The sequence below is a fragment of the Bombina bombina genome, chromosome 2 (genome assembly GCF_027579735.1).
Source record: "Bombina bombina isolate aBomBom1 chromosome 2, aBomBom1.pri, whole genome shotgun sequence".
Classification (NCBI taxonomy): Eukaryota; Metazoa; Chordata; class Amphibia; order Anura; family Bombinatoridae; genus Bombina; species Bombina bombina.
Genome location: NC_069500.1, coordinates 206,432,480 through 206,453,476, shown reverse-complemented (window position 1 = coordinate 206,453,476; position 20,997 = coordinate 206,432,480). Strand labels below are relative to the sequence as shown.

General features: G+C 38.0%; 2 protein-coding genes across 2 annotated transcripts in view; one reads left to right on the top strand and one right to left on the bottom strand.

The window, feature by feature from the left end:
- Positions 1-17,894, bottom strand: part of MSH3 (mutS homolog 3) — a 756,380-nt gene extending 738,486 nt beyond the window's left edge. The window contains exons 1-4 of the mRNA XM_053699713.1: positions 17,708-17,894; positions 16,146-16,266; positions 8,938-9,137; positions 178-387 (exon numbers count right to left, since the gene is read on the bottom strand). Coding sequence (XP_053555688.1) covers positions 178-387; positions 8,938-9,137; positions 16,146-16,266; positions 17,708-17,836 — 660 coding nt within the window. The 5' untranslated portion in view covers positions 17,837-17,894. The remainder of the gene's footprint in view (positions 1-177; positions 388-8,937; positions 9,138-16,145; positions 16,267-17,707) is intronic.
- A 48-nt stretch (positions 17,895-17,942) lies between these two features.
- The window catches only part of DHFR (dihydrofolate reductase), a 217,883-nt gene continuing 214,828 nt past the window's right edge, over positions 17,943-20,997 (top strand). Inside the window, exon 1 of the mRNA XM_053701458.1 lies at positions 17,943-18,572. Coding sequence (XP_053557433.1) covers positions 18,490-18,572 — 83 coding nt within the window. The 5' untranslated portion in view covers positions 17,943-18,489. The remainder of the gene's footprint in view (positions 18,573-20,997) is intronic.

Below are 20,997 nucleotides of genomic sequence, written 5' to 3'. Positions count from 1 at the left end.
TTTACATGGGAAATATAGGAGCCTACATTTTACCTTAGAGATAATTTGTAGATTAGATTATGTCAAATACTAATATTATTACTTTTGGTTTAGGGACAAGTGGCACTCGAAGTAATTAACGTGCCAGAAGTGCATATAAGACGGCTACAGAGATAGAGTTTAATCACATTTTCTCACCTCCGCATCCTCTCCAAAGAACCTGTATTTGTAACCACATTCCACACATAATATGGCATCCTTATACTGCTCCTTGATCTCCATAAATTGTTCTTCAAGTGGAGTAAAGATGTTCTTTGTTCTTCGGTTCAACATTTTCCCATCTACAGACTCTGTTGCATTTTCAAGCAGCTTTGATGAAGAGAATTGCTCAAATCTTGATGGATCCTCCTGTGTGGAATTGACATCCACTCAAAATCATAAATCAGTGCTTACATGTGGAGACTAACAAACTTAAGAATATTAAGCACCCAGCCATATATATTTTTAGAAACCAGACAAGCTTTAACACATACAGATAGATGTAGAATGATCCCAAACATTAGAAGCCAAAAAGTAAACATTTCTAGGAGCTGTGGCTCCCTGGCACCAGGGATTTGTAGAGCTCTAGCTTGTTACACTAACTCTAAGGTCTCAGAAGTTTTACCAAACGGAATCTATTGAAGGGCTCTACTAACTTGTGTGCCTGGTAATTGTCCAGACCCTGCCCTATTGGTTTAATGGAGAGTGATGCAAAGATAACAGTTGCACCTCTTTCCTTTGAGCTGAATGCACTTCTTGCATAGACAAGGGTCACACCCACCTCTACAGCACATTGCAGTTTTGCTGTAGGACCCATGCATCGCTGAGGAGGTCACACCCTGAGTATCCATTAGGTAAAAAGTTGCTGTTTGATGTGCTATTAATGCTCTGTGTATTATTATACTATATAATAGATCTTAATTACACACATTTAGGAACAGAAACTTTCAGTATAACCCTTGCATACTAAAAAAATGCTGTTGTCTCCTAGATTTTGTTGTTGTCTTCTAGATTTCATCCTTGTCTATGGATTACTTCTAACTGGAACACAATGTTCATAAAGAGATGCACAGTTTGCAGTTATTGAAAAAAGCGGTTTAGGGTTTCATAAGTTACTATATGTTTCAGTAATATATTAACATGCTAACCTTTTGCTTGTATTGTTATACTTTATATACTACAAGTCTGAGGTTTTTTGCTAATTCTATGTCCATTTTAAAAATATCTTCCAACTGCTGTCTGCATTTTTATTGCAATGTGTCCCTGTTGACATTCTATTTTTAAAAAAAGTAACAGTTTGTCCGGAATTAGGTACATAGCAAGAAAGTGCACAGAATATTATAATAATAATAATTATGATGATGATTATTATCGCGTCTTAAGAATAAATGCATGTCAGTATTTGCAGATTTTATTAAAGGGACACCAATATAAAATGTGCTTCCTCTTAATGTTCCACATGACTTGCTATACCTAATGCATTTAATAAACATATTGGAAATAGTTCCTTCGTGTTTATTTTTTATTTGAAAAAGAAACTTTCAAATTTATTTCTATTATCTAGTTTGTTGCGTTCACTTTACATCCTTTGTTGAAATGCATACCTAGGTAGGCTCAGAAGCTGCCTATTGGTGGCTGCACAAATAAGCCTCTTTGTCATTCGCTTTCAGCTATTTCCCAGTAGTACATTACTAATCATTCAACAAAGGATGCCAAGAGTATGAAGCAAATTTGATAAAAGAAGTAAATTGGAAAGCTGTTTAAAATTGTATGATCTATCTGAATCATGGAAGAAAAAATGTGGGTTTCATAACCCTTTAATGGATATTTAATCCACTTCTAATAAGGCAAGCTAGAGACTCACTGAGTAGTCCTATCTATTGAGGTATATTTAATAAAGATACTTGTGATTAGAAGGTTAAAGTGTGTAATCAAATGTTTGTGTGTTAAAGGACTTAAATAAGCATGTAAAATCTTGGAAGCAATATAGTAGGCACTTTATACAAAGTAATAACAAAATGTACTAGAATTGTTTCAATACACTATACTTTATGGATGACTTACTGATCTGGACCGCTGAGGCCTGTACTGGCCTCAAGTGGACAGACCTTAGCCTCTCCCCCTGGTAAATTGTATAATAAGAGAATTTCCTCTACAAGTGAGAGGGAATATTCTCACTTAGGCCCTGATGATCAAACCATCTTCAGACCCACGAGAAATTGCCTTTATGCCCTCACCCGTCTCGCAATCCGTGCAATATATATTAAAAGAACGTGGGCTGACCTTCTATGTTCCGACAAGTGGCGATGTTGCTCATAGGAAATATTGATCACAGTTTCAGCAAGTCGGCCAACATCACCAGTAACCTCCAATTTTGGCAGGGGAGGTCTGTATTTAAAGTAAGTTTACACAACATTCAATGCATTCACTACAGCAAAAAATGGTTTCTGTGTAGTAACAGTTCAAACAATGCGTATGAAAATTAAAATTCACTGTACATTCACTAGATTTCTCACTATGGAAATGCTCAACACTGAAAAGCGGACGAGACGGATATGGTTGAAAAGGTGCGTCTAACATGCAGGACTATGCTTTGAAAATTAGGAACAGTGATGTTTCCCTATTAAAAACATAATTTATGCTTACCTGATAAATTCCTTTCTTCTGTAGTGTGATCAGTCCACGGGTCATCATTACTTGTGGGATATTAACTGCTCCCCTACAGGAAGTGCAAGAGGATTCACCCAGCAGAGTTGCTATATAGCTCCTCCCCTCTACGTCACCTCCAGTCATTCGACCAAGGACCAACGAGAAAGGAGAAGCCAAGGGTGTAGTGGTGACTGGAGTATAATTTAAAAAATATTTACCTGCCTTAAAAAACAGGGCGGGCTGTGGACTGATCACACTACAGAAGAAAGGAATTTATCAGGTAAGCATAAATTATGTTTTCTTCTGTTAAGTGTGATCAGTCCACGGGTCATCATTACTTGTGGGATACCAATACCAAAGCAAAAGTACACGGATGATGGGAGGGATAGGCAGGCTCTTTATACAGAAGGAACCACTGCCTGAAGAACCTTTCTCCCAAAAATAGCCTCCGAGGAAGCAAAAGTGTCAAATTTGTAAAATTTGGAAAAAGTATGAAGCGAAGACCAAGTTGCAGCCTTGCAAATCTGTTCAACAGAGGCCTCATTCTTAAAGGCCCAAGTGGAAGCCACAGCTCTAGTGGAGTGAGCTGTAATTCTTTCAGGAGGCTGCTGTCCAGCAGTCTCATAAGCTAAACGAATTATGCTACGAAGCCAAAAAGAGAGAGAGGTAGCAGAAGCTTTTTGACCTCTCCTCTGACCAGAGTAAACGACAAACAGGGAAGACGTTTGTCGAAAATCTTTAGTTGCCTGTAAATAAAATTTAAGGGCACGAACTACATCCAGATTGTGCAAAAGATGTTCCTTCCTCGAAGAAGGATTTGGGCACAAGGATGGAACAACAATCTCCTGATTGATATTCCTGTTAGTGACTACCTTAGGTAAGAACCCAGGTTTAGTACGCAGAACTACCTTATCCGAGTGAAAAATCAAATAAGGAGAATCACAATGTAAGGCTGATAACTCAGAGACTCTTCGAGCCGAGGAAATAGCCATTAAAAATAGAACTTTCCAAGATAACAACTTTATATCAATGGAATGAAGGGGTTCAAACGGAACACCCTGTAAAACGTTAAGAACAAGGTTTAAACTCCATGGTGGAGCCACAGCTTTAAACACAGGTTTAATCCTGGCCAAAGCCTGACAAAAAGCCTGAACGTCTGGAACTTCTGACAGACGCTTGTGTAACAGAATGGACAGAGCTGAGATCTGTCCCTTTAAGGAACTAGCGGATAACCCCTTTTCTAAACCTTCTTGTAGAAAAGACAATATCCTAGGAATCCTAACCTTACTCCAAGAGTAACCTTTGGATTCGCACCAATATAGGTATTTACGCCATATTTTATGGTAAATCTTTCTGGTAACAGGCTTCCTAGCCTGTATTAAGGTATCAATAACTGACTCAGAAAAACCACGCTTTGATAAGATCAAGCGTTCAATTTCCAAGCAGTCAGCTTCAGAGAAGTTAGATTTTGATGTTTGAAAGGACCCTGAATCAGAAGGTCCTGTCTCAGAGGTAACGACCAAGGTGGACAGAATGACATGTCCACCAGATCTGTATACCAAGTCCTGCGTGGCCATGCAGGCGCTATTAGAATCACTGATGCTTTCTCCTGTTTGATTCTGGCAATCAATCGAGGAAGCATCGGGAAAGGTGGAAACACATAAGCCATCCTGAAGGTCCATGGTGCTGTCAAGGCATCTATCAGGACCGCTCCCGGATCCCTGGATCTGGACCCGTAGCGCGGAAGCTTGGCGTTCTGTCGAGACGCCATGAGATCTATCTCTGGTTTGCCCCAACTTCGAAGTATTTGGGCAAAGACCTCTGGATGAAGTTCCCACTCCCCCGGATGAAAAGTCTGACGACTTAAGAAATCCGCCTCCCAGTTCTCCACTCCCGGGATGTGGATTGCAGACAGGTGGCAAGAGTGAGACTCTGCCCAGCGAATTATCTTCGATCCTTCCATCATTGCTAGGGAGCTTCTTGTCCCTCCCTGATGGTTGATATAAGCTACAGTCGTGATGTTGTCCGACTGGAACCTGATGAACCCCCGAGTTGTTAACTGGGGCCAAGCCAGAAGAGCATTGAGGACTGCTCTCAATTCCAGAATGTTTATTGGAAGAAGACTCTCCTCCTGATTCCATAGTCCCTGAGCCTTCAGAGAATTCCAGACAGCGCCCCAACCTAGTAGGCTGGCGTCTGTTGTTACAATTGACCAGTCTGGCCTGCTGAATGGCATTCCCCTGGACAGATGTGGCCGATAAAGCCACCATAGAAGAGAATTTCTGGTCTCTTGATTCAGATTTAGAGTGGAATGAAGGACACGGCATGCATTTTGAAGTTTTGTTAACCTGTCCTCTGTCAGGTAAATCTTCATTTCTACAGAATCTATCAGAGTCCCCAGGAAGGGAACTCTTGTGAGTGGAAAGAGAGAACTTTTCTCTTCATTCACTTTCCATCCATGCGACCTTAGAAATGCCAGTACTATCTCTGTATGAGATTTGGCAGTTTGAAAGCTTGAAGCTTGTATCAGTATGTCGTCTAAGTACGGAGCTACTGAAATTCCTCGCGGTCTTAGTACCGCCAGAAGAGTGCCCAGAACCTTTGTGAAGATTCTTGGAGTCGTAGCTAGTCCGAATGGAAGAGCTACAAACTGGTAATGCCTGTCTAAAAAGGCAAACCTTAGATACCGGTAATGACTTTTGTGAATCGGTATGTGAAGGTAAGCATCCTTTAAATCCACTGTGGTCATGTACTGACCCTCTTGGATCATGGGCAAAATTGTTCGAATAGTTTCCATCTTGAACGATGGAACTCTTAGGAATTTGCTTAGGATCTTTAAATCCAAGATTGGCCTGAAGGTTCCCTCTTTTTTGGGAACTACAAACAGATTTGAGTAAAACCCTTGTCCTTGTTCCAACCGCGGAACTGGATGGATCACTCCCATTAATAAAAGATCTTGTACGCAGCGTAGAAACGCTTCCTTCTTTGTTAGGTTTGTTGACAACCTTGACAGATGAAATCTCCCTCTTGGGGGAGAGGATTTGAAGTCCAGAAGGTATCCCTGAGATATGATCTCTAACGCCCAGGGATCCTGAACATCTCTTGCCCAAGCCTGGGCGAAGAGGGAAAGTCTGCCCCCCACTAGATCCGGTCCCGGATCGGGGGCCCTCAATTCATGCTGTCTTAGGGGCAGCAGCAGGTTTTCTGGCCTGTTTGCCCCTGTTCCAGGACTGGTTAGGTTTCCAGCCTTGTCTGTAGCGAGCAACAGCTCCTTCCTGTTTTGGTGCAGAGGAAGTTGATGCTGCTCCTGCTTTGAAATTACGAAAGGAACGAAAATTGGACTGTCTAGCCTTGGCTTTGGCCTTGTCCTGAGGCAGGGCATGACCTTTACCTCCTGTAATGTCAGCAATAATCTCTTTCAAGCCGGGCCCGAATAAGGTCTGCCCTTTGAAAGGAATATTAAGCAATTTAGATTTAGACGTAACATCAGCTGACCAGGATTTCAGCCACAGAGCTCTGCGTGCCTGAATGGCGAATCCTGAATTTTTAGCCGCAAGTTTAGTTAAATGTACTACGGCATCTGAAATAAATGAATTAGCTAACTTAAGGAATTTAAGTTTGTGTGTGATGTCATCTAGTGTGGATGATTGAAGTGTCTCTTCCAGAGACTCAAACCAAAATGCTGCTGCAGCCGTGACAGGCGCAATACATGCAAGAGGTTGCAATATAAACCCTTGTTGAACAAACATTTTCTTAAGGTAACCCTCTAATTTTTTATCCATTGGATCTGAAAAAGCACAGCTATCCTCCACTGGGATAGTGGTACGCTTAGCTAAAGTAGAAACTGCTCCCTCCACCTTAGGGACCATTTGCCATAAGTCCCGTGTGGCGGCGTCTATTGGAAACATTTTTCTGAATATAGGAGGGGGTGAGAAAGGCACACCGGGTCTATCCCACTCCTTAGTAACAATGTCAGTAAGTCTCTTAGGTATAGGAAAAACGTCAGTACTCGTCGGTACCGCAAAATATTTATCCAACCTACACATTTTTTCTGGGATTGCAACTGTGTTACAATCATTCAGAGCCGCTAATACCTCCCCTAGTAACACACGGAGGTTCTCAAGCTTAAATTTAAAATTTGAAATGTCTGAGTCCAGTTTATTTGGATCAGAACCGTCACCCACAGAATGAAGCTCTCCGTCTTCACGTTCTGCAAACTGTGACACAGTATCAGACATGGCCCTTGCATTATCAGCGCACTCTGTTCTCATCCCAGAGTGATCACGTTTACCTCTTAGTTCTGGTAGTTTAGCCAAAACTTCAGTCATAACAGTAGCCATATCTTGTAATGTGATTTGTAATGGCCGCCCAGATGCACTCGGCGCTACAATATCACGCACCTCCTGAGCGGGAGATGCAGGTACTGACACGTGAGGCGAGTTAGTCGGCATAACTCTCCCCTCGTTGTTTGGTGAAATATGTTCAATTTGTACAGATTGACTGTTTTTTAAAGTAGCATCAATACATTTAGTACATAAATTTCTATTGGGCTCCACTTTGGCATTAACACATATAGCACAGAGATATTCCTCTGAATCAGACATGTTTAACACACTAGCAAATAAACAGCAACTTGGAAATACTTTTCAAAGTAATTTACAAATAATATGAAAAAGAACTGTGCCTTTAAGAAGCACAGAAAAATATTATAACAGATAAAATAATTAAGTTATAGCATCAATCTTTGTCAGAATATACAGTTTTAGCAAAGGATTGTTCCCCTCAGCAAATGATAACTAACCCAGGCAGCAGAAAAAAATACACAAATAAACGTTTTTTATATCACAGTCAATACAATCAGCACAGCTCTGCTGTAATGATTACTTCCCTCAAAAAAGGCTTTGGAGATCCCTGAACTCTGTAGAGATGAACCGGATCATGCAGGAAGAAAATGAACCTCTGACTGAGTTTTTCTGATGCTTAGAAAAAGCGCCAAAAATCGCCCCTCCCCCACACACATAACAGTGAGAGGGATCAGTGAACTGCTCTAATTTAAATCAAAACTATTGCCAAGTGGAAAAATATTGCCCAAAACATTTTTTCACCCAGTACCTCAGAGAAAAAAACGTTTTTACATGCCAGCAAAAAAACGTTTTACCTCAATAATTAATTGTCATTTAAAACCTATTGCAAGTCCCTGCAAAATAGGTTAAGTCTATGTATACAGTTTAAAAGCCAGAGAAGTACCATTTCCCAGAAAACTGAAGTGTAAAATATACATACATGACAGCCTGATATCAGCTACATCTACTGCATTCAAGGCTGAGTTTACATTATAACGGTATGGCAGGATTTTCTCATCAATTCCATGTCAGAAAATAATAAACTGCTACATACCTCTTTGCAGATTAATCTGCCTGCTGTCCCCTGATCTGAAGTTTACCTCTCCTCAGATGGCCGAGAAACAGCAATATGATCTTAACTACTCCGGCTAAAATCATAGAAAAACTCAGGTAGATTCTTCTTCAAATTCTACCAGAGAAGGAATAACACACTCCGGTGCTATTATAAAATAACAAACTTTTGATTGAAGATATAAAAACTAAATATATCACCATAGTCCTCTCACACATCCTATCTAGTCGTTGGGTGCAAGAGAATGACTGGGGGTGACGTAGAGGGGAGGAGCTATATAGCAACTCTGCTGGGTGAATCCTCTTGCACTTCCTGTAGGGGAGCAGTTAATATCCCACAAGTAATGATGACCCGTGGACTGATCACACTTAACAGAAGAAATACTTTTAAAGATACTCCCATGAAAAGTCTATATATTTGTTATGTCTGTGATCGCTATTGTTAATAAAGACCAAAAAAAAAAACACCTTACTATGAAACCTATAGAAGTTGTGGGGATATTATAAATGTATATACAATGTTTTATTTGTATGTATTTTTATAGTATAATGCCATTATATGTATTTTAAGTCTTTTTCTGTTTTGAAAAAAATCGGGTATTTTGCTTTTGGCGTGTTTTTTTCTTTTGTTCTGCGAGAAGATTTTGTGTTTGTGATATTAATATTTCATAGAAGACAATAGTTGCGACTTTGTAGTTTAATTTATTTGTTGCAGATATAGGTTTTCACTGTTCTGAACGGTTTATACTTATAATATTGCAAGTGCACTGTAACAAATGTGCTCTATATTAATAATAATCATCATCATCACCTAATTATAAAAAAGGAGATCATTATCCAAATCACTATCTCATACCCCAACACTAAAATGTGAGCCTCCGTCTGTATTTTCGAGCTTGATAGGTGCATCTTTAAAACCAGGCCAAGGTACCAGGATTTCAGGTATTTTCTTGTGCAGATGTTCATCACTGCATGATTTTTCAGTCTCACTGCAAAACTTCCTCAATCTGTCCAGGGTGTGCAAAGAAATAATCGGCTTTTCTATTTTTTTCTGGTCTAAAAATGAAGATACAGAATGTACAGATTCAGCAAATGCTTTACAAAATGAGCAACTTTAGTAGAGTCTAAAAATGACTTACAGAAATAATTTAGCTTAATACATTACTAAGTCTTTTTTTTTTTATAACTTTTTATTTGAAAGAGTCAGCAAATATGAAAATCACAAGTCACATAGTATATGCCACGCAGGGCCAAAATGATAACAATATTGACCAGGTTGATACAAAGATAATTAACATTCTTGCCTCTATAGACAAGTAAATTAGAATCTCAAGCATTAAATTGACCAGGAAAACTCCTAGATAAGATATATACATATATATTCCTTAACTTAACAACTTTATATCCTTCAATTATACTGCTTAAGAACTGTAACATTAAATACGAAAAAAATCCATAGACCTAAAAATCATAGTACAAATGATATATGCCGCACAGGGCAAATGAATATCATGAAATCATATCTTATATACATAAATAGTTAGTATCTTAAACCTAAATTGACTTATAATAATCTTTGTGATATCAACCAAAACTTTGGCATGCTTAGATTTTTTAAACATAATGGATAATATCAAAGTCTGAGGCTAACTCATTTTTCTTCTATTCTCATAATAAAAAAAAAAAAAGGAAAGAAAAGAATAAACAGAAAACCAATCAAGGAAAAAAAAAACCCTTTCGCCCTCACCCCTATGCGGATCCTTATCATACACTAGAATCCTGGCCTATATTCAAAAGGATCCTTGCTCTCTATAGCAAGAGACCCAAGATGCTGGAAATTCATCATATAGTACAAATTCAGCAAAACTATCTGAACTTAAAAATGGAGACAAAATGCATTTTTGGATATTAAGTGTATAAGATTTAATAATAGGTAACCAATCAGAAATAAAAAAAAATATTTTTTTCTCTTTAGCAGATTTAAGATGGTAAGATTAAAAAATTATTTGATTTTGTATTTCCTGAATAACCAGAGAGGAGGGGACCGATTTAGATTTCCAATTTTTTGCTATAAGATGTCTGATTGACAGAATGATAGATGCTACGGTTTTTAGTCTTAACTTAGAGTTGATAATGTGAATATTAAGAAAAATAATATTTTCTGGACTAAATGAAATATTAATGCCATAAAACTTTTTTAACCAGAAAGATAATTTATTCCATAATTGTCTTAGTTTAGGACAATAGTAAAACTTGTGTAGTAAATCAGCTTTGGGATATGAACACCGAGGACAAGTGGCAGATTGAGAACTATACATCTTTGACAATCTTAATGGTGTTATATAAGATCTATTTATAATTTTAAGATGTGATTCTTTCCAGCTCGAAGGAATTCAACATTTATTTACTAAAATACAGCTGGCTTTTATTTCATCATCCTCCAAATTTGGGCAGTCCCGTGACCAAGAGGTGAAAATATCATTAAGATTGAGTAGGTTCTGTTTATTGAGCATTATATCATACATGAGAGAAATTGAAGACAGTCCTACTCTAAATTTCGATATACATTTTTTGATATCAGACCATGCTAAACCTTGATTAAGTTCCCAGCTATGACTATTGACATAATGCCTTAGCTGAAAATAGGCAATCATATCCTGTCTAGGAAGACCAAATTGTAAGACAAGAGATTCAAAAGAGCAGATATGGCCATAATCCTGAAAGATTTGATATATATTAATTAGGCCTTTATCTGCCCATTTCTTAAAAGCTGCCCGAGAGTAACCTGGAGAGAAATCTATTGTACCAATTATTGGGAGAGCTTCAGAAAAAGAATAATCAACTCCTGTAAAAGTACAACATTTTTGTCAGGCTTTAATAATATTTTTAATAGTTAACAGTCCTTTAATATTATAAGGTAAATCCTTAAGTGTGTGATGCACAATGGCTTTAATAGAAAAGGGGGATAACAAAGTTTTCCATAGCTGAACAGGAGAAGATGTTAGTGTCGGCTAACCAGTCTATAGCAATTTTAGCTAGACAAACAATATTATAAAATTGAATATTTGGTAATGCAAGTCCAGCTGAGTGGCGAGAATGCATTAATTTTTTAAGCGAAATACGAGATTTTTTGTTTTTCCAGATAAATCTGGAGAAGATAGAATATAATTTGCGTTGATCCGAAATCGAGATAAATAGTGGTAGGTTCTGTAGGGGATATAACAGACGTGGGAATATAATGGTCTTGATAAGACTGACGCGAGCTGAGATTGACAAGGGCAGAGAGATCCAGGATTCTAAGTCGTTTTCAATTTTCTTAACAAGAGGAGGGATATTTAGTTTATACCATAGCTTAGGATTGGCATGCATGTGGATACCTAGATATTTAAATGTTTCCGCTGGTTTAAAAGGGAAATTAAACTTGGTAGAACTAACCTTTTTAATCCACATTAGTTCACTTTTCTTAGAGTTAATTTTATAGCCAGAGAAAGAACTAAACATATTTAGGCTATCTAAAACTATAGGGATTTCCTGGCCAGGATTCCCTAAAAATATTAATAGGTCATCTGCATAGATAAGCAATTTTAGATTTTGTGCTCCAAATCTAATACCATTGATTGCATCTCTTAGCCATATCGCTAGCGGTTCTAAAGCAATATTAAATAAAAAGGGCGACAGAGGGCAACCCTGTCTTGTGCCTCTGCCTAGTGTCAGTGGTGGAGATAAGCTAGAGTTAACTAGAAGATATGAAATAGGATTTCTATAAATATTATGAATGAAATGGGTAAATTGATTCCTAAAGCCAAATTCTTCAAGGGCTCTGAATAAATGCTTCCAAATTATCGCATTGAATGCTTTTTCGGCATCAAGACTAATTAAAGCTGTATCTTGCAAAGATTGTCTCTGTTCGGCTTGCGCACTGCTATGAATATAATCTATGCAGGTTAAGACCTTGCGGATATTTTTTGAAGAATTCCTAGTACACATAAAACCCGTTTGATCGGGATGGATTATCTTATCAAAAGAGGCTGAGAGCCTGGAAGCTAAGATAGAAGTTAAAATTTTATAATCTGTATTGAGAACAGAAATAGGTCTATAGGACGCAGGGTCTTCCGGGTCTTTGTCTTTTTTAAGAATTAAAGAAATATTAGCTGCTGAAAATTTTTTCGACATCTGTTGACCATTAATGAAATAGTTATTAAAAAGTTTTTCCATGGTCTCTATAATCTCTTCCAATAATATCTTAAAAAAACTCTGCTGGAAGGCCATCGGGGCCTGCCGCCTTATTTAATTTAGTTTTTTCTATAGCTTTCCTTATTTCATCTCGAGATATAGGAGAATACATTACTAAATCTGTCCACACCTACAGTTTAAAATCACATCATCTTAAAGGGACACTGAACCCAAATATTTTTTTTCGGGATTCAGATAGAGCATGCAATTTTAAGCAACTTTCTAATGTACTTCTATTATCACATTTTCTTTGTTCTCTTGCTATCTTTATTTGAAAAAGAAGGCATCTAAGGGTTTTTTTTGGCTCAGTACTCCGGACAGCACTTTTTTATTGGTGGATGAATTTAACCACCAATCAGCAAGAACAACCCAGGTTGTTCACCAAAAATGGGCCGGCATCTAAACTTACATTTCAAATAAAGATACCAAGAGAATGAAGAAAATTTGATAATAGGAGTAAATTAGAAAGTTGCTTAAGATGTCATGTTCTATCTGAGTCACTAAAGAAATTTTTTTTGGGTACAGTGTCCCTTTAAACATATCAATTAATGTACCAAGAAAAGAGAATTACTTGAAAATGTTTTTCTTGAAATTTTTATTTTATTTAGTACATGAGCAGCAGTGTAATCCCTAATACAGAGTTGTGTTGTAGCAGTATCATTTATATTCCTCCGATTTAAAGGGACATTAAAATGCTGAGTACAACTACAGTGGCGTGGTTAGAACTCAGCATGCAATTGTTTTTCAAATTTATTTAAAGGGATAGTCATTTCAAAATTAAACTTGCATGATTCAGATAGAGCATGCAATTTTAAACAACTTTCCAATTTCCTTTCATCATCACATTTGCTTTCTTCTCTTGGTATTCTTTTGTTAAAAGCTACACTTAGGTAGGCTCATATGCTAATTTCTAATCCCTTGAAAGTTGCCACTTATCTCAGTGCATTTTGACAGTTTTTCCCAGCTAGACAGCACTAGGTCATGTGTGCCATAGAGATAACATTATGCTCACTTCTGTGGAGTTACCTATAAGTCAGCACTGATTGTATAAAATGCAAGTCTGTCAAAAGAACTGAAATAAGGAGGCAGTCTCCAGTGGCTTAGATACAAGATAATCACAGAGGTAAATAATCTATTAATATAACCGTGTTGGTTATGTAAAACAAGGGAATGGGTAATAAATTACATTTATTTATTTTTTTTAAACAATAAAAATTCTGGCATAGACTGTCCCTTTAAAGTTCTCATTTTAACCCAATACAGAAGCCAGTTGGTAACGCTCTTTATACTGGGTGTCACCATCTTGGTGCGCATGTGTTGTTGCATCCAGTGACAGAAGCATTGCACTTTTACTGATCATTGATAGTCTCGGCTTTTGACAGCTGTACCATTTGCAGTTTTTTTCACAATTTAAGTTACATAACAATAACATATAAAAATCCTTCAGGAACAATAAAGCACAACATAGCCACTGCAATAATGTCCAGCTCCCACTCTGTATTGTGCAGCCTAAACTCAAGTGCATGATATGGCTTGTCAAGAAGACCACAAAATCACTGTACATATGAAATGGTAGCGCATAACTCCCTTGGGCGTTGGTCACAAATAATGTTTACCTTCAGATAATATCAGACACTAAATTCAAAGTATTCACAAGAAGGATGAGAATTTAAATAGTTTATTTTTCATTATGGGTAAACAACACCCTAGGAAAAGATTATATGAAGAATTATCAATTTAATACTTAGAACTTAGAGGTGTGGCAACTAGAAATCAATGGGTGCAATAACACTTTAGTTCCAAGATGGCGACGCCAAGTGTGAAGATGCAGAGCTTCCCTAACTCTTTTAAGGCACAATTTATCAGGTTTCCCTTTATCCTGTATAGATTCAATTATCGAGGATTGTCTGCAGTTTTTCACTAGCTTAGATAATAATTTGCCCGATTTGTTACCATATTTGTATAGTTTCGCTTGGTATCTTAATTCTGCGTGTGATGTATGGGAGGTTAGATAAGTATTGCGTTCTCTCTTTGCCCTAATATATCTTCTCCAGTTATCATCCAAGGGGGAGCTTAGGTATAAGCGTTTGTTACGGCGGCTATTACTTCTCTTTCTTTTAGTCTAGAGTCCTGTTTAACTCTGGCCATATAAGCAATGATTTCTCCTCTTAGTGCGGCCTTCGCCGTCTCCCATATAGTCGAAAAGCTGGGAACTGAACCAATGTTGAGTTGAAAATATTCATCCAGCTTGATTTTTAGCTAATTTCTGAATTTAGGGTTTTTGTTCAGATATTTTGGATATAAAAAACGCGGCACTCGAGTGCAGACATTAACACCTGGAATGTCTAGCATTATGGGAGCATGATCCGAGATACAAATTTCGGATATTGAGGCTCTGGTACCAATTTTAAAAAGACTATCACTTGTCAGCATAAGATCAATCCTTGATAATGATTTAAAAACTTTGGAATAACAGGTATAAATCCTAGTGTCTGGATTCTGTACTCTCCAAATATCTCTAACTGCTAGATTATGAGAGATAGAGTTAAACAGTTTTTGTTTTCTTTTGAAGTGCGCCTCGCCTAAGCCTATCCAGAGGGTATCGAGGAGACATATTATAGTCGCCGGCTAGAATCAGATGCCCCTCTGCCACCTGTAAAATTTTAGCCTGAAGAGAGTCCCAAAAGTTTAGGTCAATTATATTAGGTGCTTAAAGGTTACAGATGGTGAATATTGAGTTTGCAATCTTTAAAGTGAATGTCAATTTTGATGCTAAAGTGTCCGGTTTTTGAAAATGTGATTAAAAACAGGGGCACTTTAATTCATCAAAATTTAAATTTCACTCCTGTTGAGAAAAAAAAACAAAAAAAAAATTACTTTTTTAATCTTCACAGCAGCTTGTTGTTGCAAGCCATTTCTGACGTCAGAAATGATGGATAGGTCATCCTCCAATCACGGCTTCCCCCCGGGGGAATCAGTGTCTGATTCAACGCTGTGATTGGAAGAAGCCGGATTCCTCATTTTAGACCCAGGAAGAGGCTTTGCGACGGGCGGAGGAAGCTAGAGCGGCTGTGAAGATTAAAAGGTAAGTTTTTTTTCTCAACATGAGTGAAATGTAAATTTTGATGAATTAAAGCGCCCAAGTTTTTAATCGAATTTTTAAAAACCGGGCACTTTAGCATCAAAATTTACATTCACTTTGATTTTAAAATTAGATATCCATTCTCTGGGTCAGATATTGTAAGTAATTTAAGATAGGCTAATTTTTTCCCCAGAAGAATTGCCACTCCCCTTTTTCGGTTTAACGTTGGGGTGAATAAGACCTCAGCTACCCAGGAGGATTTTAATTCCATGGATTCTTCAGTATTTAGGTGCGTTTCTTGTAAAAAAGCGATAGACGTTTTAAGCTTCTGAAGAGGAGTTAAAACTGTTTTTCGCTTTATGGGAGAGGCAATGCCTCCTACGTTCCATGCAGTAAATCTAATGTCTTTATTCATGTCCCTTTACCCAAGCCTGGGAGGGGGCAACAGAGAGCGGACACGGGGGGGGGGGAGGGAGAGAGGGAGGAGAAAGAAGAAGAGCATTCCAATTTACTTATATTATCTAATTTGCTTTATTCTCTTGATATCCTTTGTTAAACAGCATATATAAATGCCGGAAACATTATCTTGATTATTCATGGACTTTTCCAATTTCTACTTTTTACAGCTAAGTGAAAGCAATAGAGAGTAGAGTGCAATAAGTAGTCAGAAAAACAAAAAATTTAGATAATTATTCTTTATCTACAACATAAATTTTTCACATTCAATTACAAATTATAGTGAAACTTACCAATGTGTTTTATGGAAGTGGAACAGCATTCGTCTGCATTCTCGTGGTGACCCTTGACTCTCTTCTTACATGGCTCTTCAGCATCAGAGGATTCATCTTGTTTCGTTTTAATTTCACGATGCTAGAAACAAAGATTTTTTTAGCACGGAAGAAATATTAAACAGTTTTATAAAGCAAAATTATATATTGACTTCAGAAACATTGTGTAATATATTTTTGTTCAATTAAATGGACACTCTAAGTCATAATTAAACTATCATGACTCAGAGTATGCAATTTTAAACAACTTTACAATTTACTTCTGTTATCAAATTTGCTTTGTTTTCTTGGCATCTTTTATTGAAGAGTAAAACTAGGTAGGCTCCTAAGAGCTCAGGAGTGTGCACGTTTTGCAACATTGTATAACAAATCTACAAATAATGTTGCAAAACACTGCTGCCTTAGAGTACTAAAGACACACGTGCACACTCCTGAGCTCTAATGAGCCTACCTAGTTTTACTCTTCAATAAAAGATACCAAGAGAACAAAGCAAATTTGGTAACAGAAGTAAATTGTAAAGGTGGTTTAAAATTGCATACTCTATCTGAATCATAAAAGTTTAATTTTGACTTTACTGTCCCTTTCACAAACATGCTACATGCTATTTAGTTACAGACTAAAGTTTAATAGCCAAGAGAAAAAAAAGTGTTACTGCTTCTGCTTGCAGTCACAGCTGGTTAAATGAGCTAGTGTAGCACTGACAGCTGAGCTGTGCTAGTAGTTGTGACAGTGCAGGAATGGGATGTAGCAGGCAGGCAAATTTATTATTGGCAATAGGGCCACACAGCCCTCTCCCTCTGGTTCAAAGATTAGCTAGCTCAGCTGTATCACTGACTTTTCCCTAGTGGTTGTGAGCTGGGCTAAGCTAGTGCAGGGGTGACAGCTGCATTAGCAATAAGTAAGCAGTTAAAGGTGGGTTAAGGGAGTGCGTTGGCCCTAAAGTGGTGATTTTGTCCCTGGAGTTGGGGTCCTTTGCTTGGATTGAGTTATGTTGCTCTAGGATCCTAGAAGATGGAGTCCTGCCCTTGCATCACAGAATACTACATACTTGTATATCATTTTAATAAAAAAATATGTATCCTGTTCAGTAGTACATGATTCTGCTAACACTGAAGCACAACCCTATATTATGGACACCACGTGAATAATGTACAGCATTGAAGTAATGCATTACAGGTGATAAATCACTTCCATTACCCTTTAACTGTCATCATGAAAGGAATCCTGTCTGTCCATGCTGTATATGACACTAAAGTGTTACTGAGTGACGCTCTACCAGGGTACCCACTGATAAGTCACAGCAGTGCCATGTACAGCTAAAAAGTGTCTCAATAGTGAAGTTTGTAAACGTTGTACCATTGGATAAGTGTAAACTATTATTTGTTTAATACATTTACATGTATCACACTGCAAACGCTTTTCGACTGTCACTACAGTTTGTAAACACTACCCAGGATGTCACAGTACAAAGCATATGTGAACCTAAATAACCTATTTTCCTCCTGCCCGCCCCTTCCCTGACCTTATGGGAGTTGGCTACAGGGGTCACCGCTGAACCGACGGGCTTTCTCCCTTGAGGCTTGAAGAATTTACTGATGACCGCCTGGGAAGAACCCGAGGCCACCTGCGTATGTAGTTTTCGCCTTGGCATATTATTGTCAAGACAGAGAACGTATGAGGGCCTGTCACATTAACAGAAACACACCCACTCCACAACCATCACTGATTGGTCAATAAGGGATTGTGAGCGTGAGAGCGCGACACGCTTATTGGTCCGCCCTCTCCCTGTTATGTGCGGCGCGATATATAAAATAGAGGACTTGACTTTATTGCTAATTTGAGGCTGAAATAATACAACGCGTCGCTCTTACTGTGGTATAAAAGCGATTAACAAAACCCATGATCAACAGCAATCTATATATTACAAACTATAAGGACCCAGACATAAATATTAGTAGACTGGCATTGCACCACGTGTGTCTCATGTGCGGTTGACAAGCCAATCATGGCAAGAGAGAATGACTTTGCTCCTCCCCTAATCTTTGTATAACGTCGCGGGTTTCATCCTGGTATCAGGCACCACGTCTTGGTCACTCAGGGGCTTTAGTCACATTTTGTAATCGTCATATAAGGTGTATTTTACGCTCCTGGCTTTAGTTTATGCTCTGATAGTGTTCTGCACTTCTGAACCAGTTCCTCCCATTTCTATTCCATAAACACTCGAGGATACCGGTGGGATAAGGGTTACTCGAGGCTAAGGATATTATCAGGAAGAACTGAAAGAGAAGGCAAAGTTCAACAAAGATGTTGCTTAATTCTATCGTAGCTGTGTGTCCTCCGAAGCAAGGCATAGGGAAAGCTGGCTCTCTACCCTGGCCTCCCCTCAGGTAACCTCACGAATTTACATTGGCAAAGCCATAGAGGGACTTAAGAAATGTATTCATGATCGTGCAGCTACATACAGTACATCTACACTTTAATAGGGATATACTAAAAGGAATGACACGATGTAATGCCCACAGACTTTAATGAGCTGTAATTGTTATATTTACAAAACAATGAGACATATCAGAGATGTTCCCCAAGTACAGTATCATATTCTGAGATTACATAGGATTATAGCTGGTTTCTATGGAATGACAAGGGTGAGTGACAAAATTAATAGCCCATAGACCAGAGCTTTCCAAACTTTTTATGTTGGTGACACACTTTTTTTAGAACTACATCCTTTTTCTGACGCAGTAATTCAGTTGTACTAGCAAACAGGAGGTTAAACTAACTTGTTTTAAGAGATACGGACACATACATATTTTATATAATAACGTAATGTATTTAGAAGTAACAGTAAGTATGTGCAAGAGTTAAAAAAAAAAAAGTTTAACACCAATAGCTACTTACTATTTAAATGGGATGTATGAGGTTGATGGGATGAACACAGTTACTGAATATTTTGTGGAATATTAGATAAAGACACTCGCATTTCATCATCAGGCATTTTTAAGCTTTCACTTCCTGTCTATATAGCAAGAGCAGGAGCAGCAATGCACTACTAGGATCTAGCTGCAAAAAAAACCCAACACTTTGACTTCAGCTCAGCGTTTAAGCTGCTGCCCTCAGAGCTCTGCAAGTCCGACTGACTACTGCCCGTGCTGCAAACACACTGCTGCCCCACTCACTCACTGACTGCATGTGCAGTCACGAGCCAATTGAGGAAATTATACGTGAGTCAGGAGCCAATGTGCCGCATATGGGAATAGTTTCAGTTCTGGCTGAGCTGCGCCAATAGGTTAAGATATGTGACCCACTAGGTATCAATCACGTGATATGCGTTGCAAGCAGGCGGAAAGTCTGAAACCAAAAACAAAATTTTAAATTAAAAAAATGTTGTGCTAAAGCATGGACACACCGACACACTGCCGCCGACACACTAACGTGTCACGACACAGTTTGGAAAGCACTGCCATAGACTAACAAAACTCAGACATATTGCATAGCTATTTGCCGAACTGCCAGATATGTTCTCCAAGTGCAGTAGCAGATTCTGGAATGATGCTGGTTAGCTCCTTATTCGGCCAGCTTCTTATTTAACGATTGAAGTTGGCTTACTATTCACCCAGCATCTTATTCAGGTTAGCTTCTTATTTGTGAAAGTAATTATTTATTAAACAACAATTAGCAAAGTTAATGATATATGATAATTCCTACAGTAAATGAAAAGATTGCACAAATGCTGATGCCAATCATTGATTATGGGGATGTAGTATATGCACCTGCACTGCAAACTCACCTTAATAAACTTAATACATTGTGTAACTCGTTCTGCCACATTGTGCTACAATGTAACTACAAGATCCACCATTGTGACATGCTAAAAGAACTAAACTGGCTGTTGCTTGAATCCAGACGCACCCTCCATCTTTCCTGCCTTGTGTTTAAAAGCTTTTCTGGGAAGCTCCTACCCTACCTGAGCAGAATGCTCTCCCTGGCTGTTCCCACCTCCTATAACCTCCGATCCAGTACCAGCACATTATTTAGCTTGCCTCAATACAAAAAGAAAGGAGCTAGATCCTCCTTTTCCTACAGAGCACCACAATTATGGAACGACCTCCAGCACGCTTTCAAACCTTCCCAAAGCCTAAAATCCTTTAAGAGATCCCGCTCTACATATCTCAAAACAGAATGCACGTGTCATGGTTGATTATATAATTCCTACCTGTTCTGTTAAATTTTGCATATATTGTGTATTAATATTGTTTCTGTATTTTATTGTACCCTATTGTAACAATGCAATGTTTTGTGGACCCAGGACATACTTGAAAACGAGAAATCTCAATGTATCCTTCCTGGTAAAATATTTTATAAATAAATATTAATCATGAAACGTGGCGCCATAATTTCTATTAATTTCAATGGGATATTCTGAATAAGGAACCAAGCTTTTACTCTTGGCTAACTCAAATGTGGCTTATTTTATACTAATTGGGCATCCCTCTGTATACAAAAGTTTTAAAATTAGGTTGAGCCAAATGTATTGATCATATAATATGGCACCAAACCTGGTAACCTAATATCCATGAATTTCAAAGGGAGATTCTGAATAAGTAACCAAACTTTTACTTCATGAAAACCATCTTGACTCACTCACATTTGGCTTGTTTTATGCTAATTGGACATCCCTCTATGTAAAATAATTCAATTTAGCCTGAGCCAAATGATATTGATCATATAATATGGAACGGTGTAAAAGCCGGAACGGAACAAGCTGGAACAGAACAGGCTTTTTATAAAGGAAATTGATTGAAAATATAATGG